At 44.3% G+C, this 1738-nt stretch overlaps 1 protein-coding gene across 1 annotated transcript; it reads right to left on the bottom strand.

Moving 5' to 3' along the window:
• Nucleotides 1–355: 355 nt before the first annotated feature.
• MELLADRAFT_89590 (uncharacterized protein) lies at nucleotides 356–1342 on the bottom strand (the record flags this gene model as incomplete). Its single annotated transcript, XM_007412477.1, has 5 exons — nucleotides 356–367; nucleotides 420–468; nucleotides 519–526; nucleotides 613–1221; nucleotides 1295–1342. 5 exons carry the CDS (start codon nucleotides 1340–1342, stop codon nucleotides 356–358), a joined length of 726 nt encoding a protein of 241 aa, XP_007412539.1.
• Nucleotides 1343–1738: the final 396 nt, after the last annotated feature.

The raw sequence follows: 1738 nt of genomic DNA, 5'->3' as shown, positions 1-1738 counted from the left end.
GCAAGGGATTGTGTGGAGAGTGGTAGTTGGTTGATTATTCACTAGAAAGGATATGATCTATATATTATAATGGATGGACCATCAGTGATCATAAAACACTGATGGTGTGCAGGCAGGACTAAATGCGGGAGTTGAAATTGAACTCTACACAGAATGCAACTCTACAATTTTGGTGAATATGTAGAGTTGCATCAAGTGTAGAGTTGAACCATAAATGCCAATTATAACAAATCATTTACATTTAGTGGTTCAGAATTATTCAATACGGTGCATATTGAATAGGGGGAGTGTGATCTCATTTGTGCATGATGCATACAACATGGCCTTTTCAACGGAACATCTTGTGTATCAAATCTCACGACAACAACTTAATTGATTTTGCGCTTGGATGTGATTTATATATAGTTACAAACACAAACCTGGTCAGGAAGCAGAGACCCATTCCAAAAGACTAGCAAATGGTTGACACTGTCATGAATGATGTGAACGATCATCCATGAAAAGATGAAGAACTGCACAATTCACTCTATATTGGTGAATCCATGACCGCGTACCTGGGACATAAGCTTCGTCAGTGTGAGTCGACACCATGATGAAGCTTACGTGACTCACCTTGACAATAAACCATCCGGAGATGGGATCTTTCCTGATCACAGAACCATGGAGCATCATCTTTGCGCCAACAGCAATCTGTGGCCAGTCAAAGCTGATTGGAGTGAAGAGAACGAAGTGGTACGTGATTACAAATTCCTTCAATTCTTCAGTCTGAATGGGCCAAAAGCGTGATGACTCAGTAGCCGCGTAATGAACTACAATCTGTTTGAAACGGCTTACACGCGGGTCAAACCAATCATGTTTTGCGTTGACAGTGAGTTCCCATCCTGTGACATCGTCTACATCTTCAAAGTAGAAATCCACAATCATTCCGAGGCCATTAACCACAGCTTTGCCTGCGAGGTGCTCGTACTCTTGAGGGTTGATGATTACTTCCTTTTTGGTATCGCGGCAGTGCTCGATAATGCTTTTGCCTGAAATCACATCATGCCCAAAGGGGCCTATGATGCTATACGCTTTGGCACGTTCAAGTTTGTGGTCGGGGCGAACATAGCCAAGAGCGGTCAGCGGCTCAAATACGTGACCGCCATCGGGAGCTTTCAAGGTAAGATGCGTGTTGGACGTGTGCCAACCCGCTCCGTCTTCGGTTGGGTCCACGCGTGTTGCCTGAGCGCCAAAAGGAATGTTAACCCCGAAGAGAATCATGCAAAACATATGTCAAAAAGAATATGCGACTTACATCATCAAGGTTGGGGAGAATCGCAAACATGAGGGTAGGCAAAGGCATTGGTTACGGTATCGCTGAAAATGCAAAGAACGAACAATTTCGGGCCAGCTAAGATGAGATGAGATGAGATGTCTTTGATCAAGTGGAAGAGGCAGAAAGAAATGCGATGAGATTCAAGAGTTCAATGGCACTCTGGAAAGCCTTTGCATTATATAGATACACAGAAATGCCTCGGTGAAGAAGACACGCCATGCTCGCATGACCACGGCAGCAGCAGCCCTCGCGAGGAATCCCCGACCTAGGCATCGAGGCATCGTGGTCTAGGTCATGCCGCGGTAGCAGGAGGTGATTGTCGGTAGGATTCGTTTCAAGAGGATGTAGATTGAATTACATATATGCCTTTTTTTTTGTTCTAAAGCCAGTCAGTGTTAATGTTATAAAACCAATTGATTCAGG

The sequence above is a fragment of the Melampsora larici-populina genome (genome assembly GCF_000204055.1).
Source record: "Melampsora larici-populina 98AG31 unplaced genomic scaffold MELLAscaffold_31, whole genome shotgun sequence".
Classification (NCBI taxonomy): Eukaryota; Fungi; Basidiomycota; class Pucciniomycetes; order Pucciniales; family Melampsoraceae; genus Melampsora; species Melampsora laricis-populina.
This window is presented reverse-complemented; position numbering and strand designations above follow the sequence as displayed.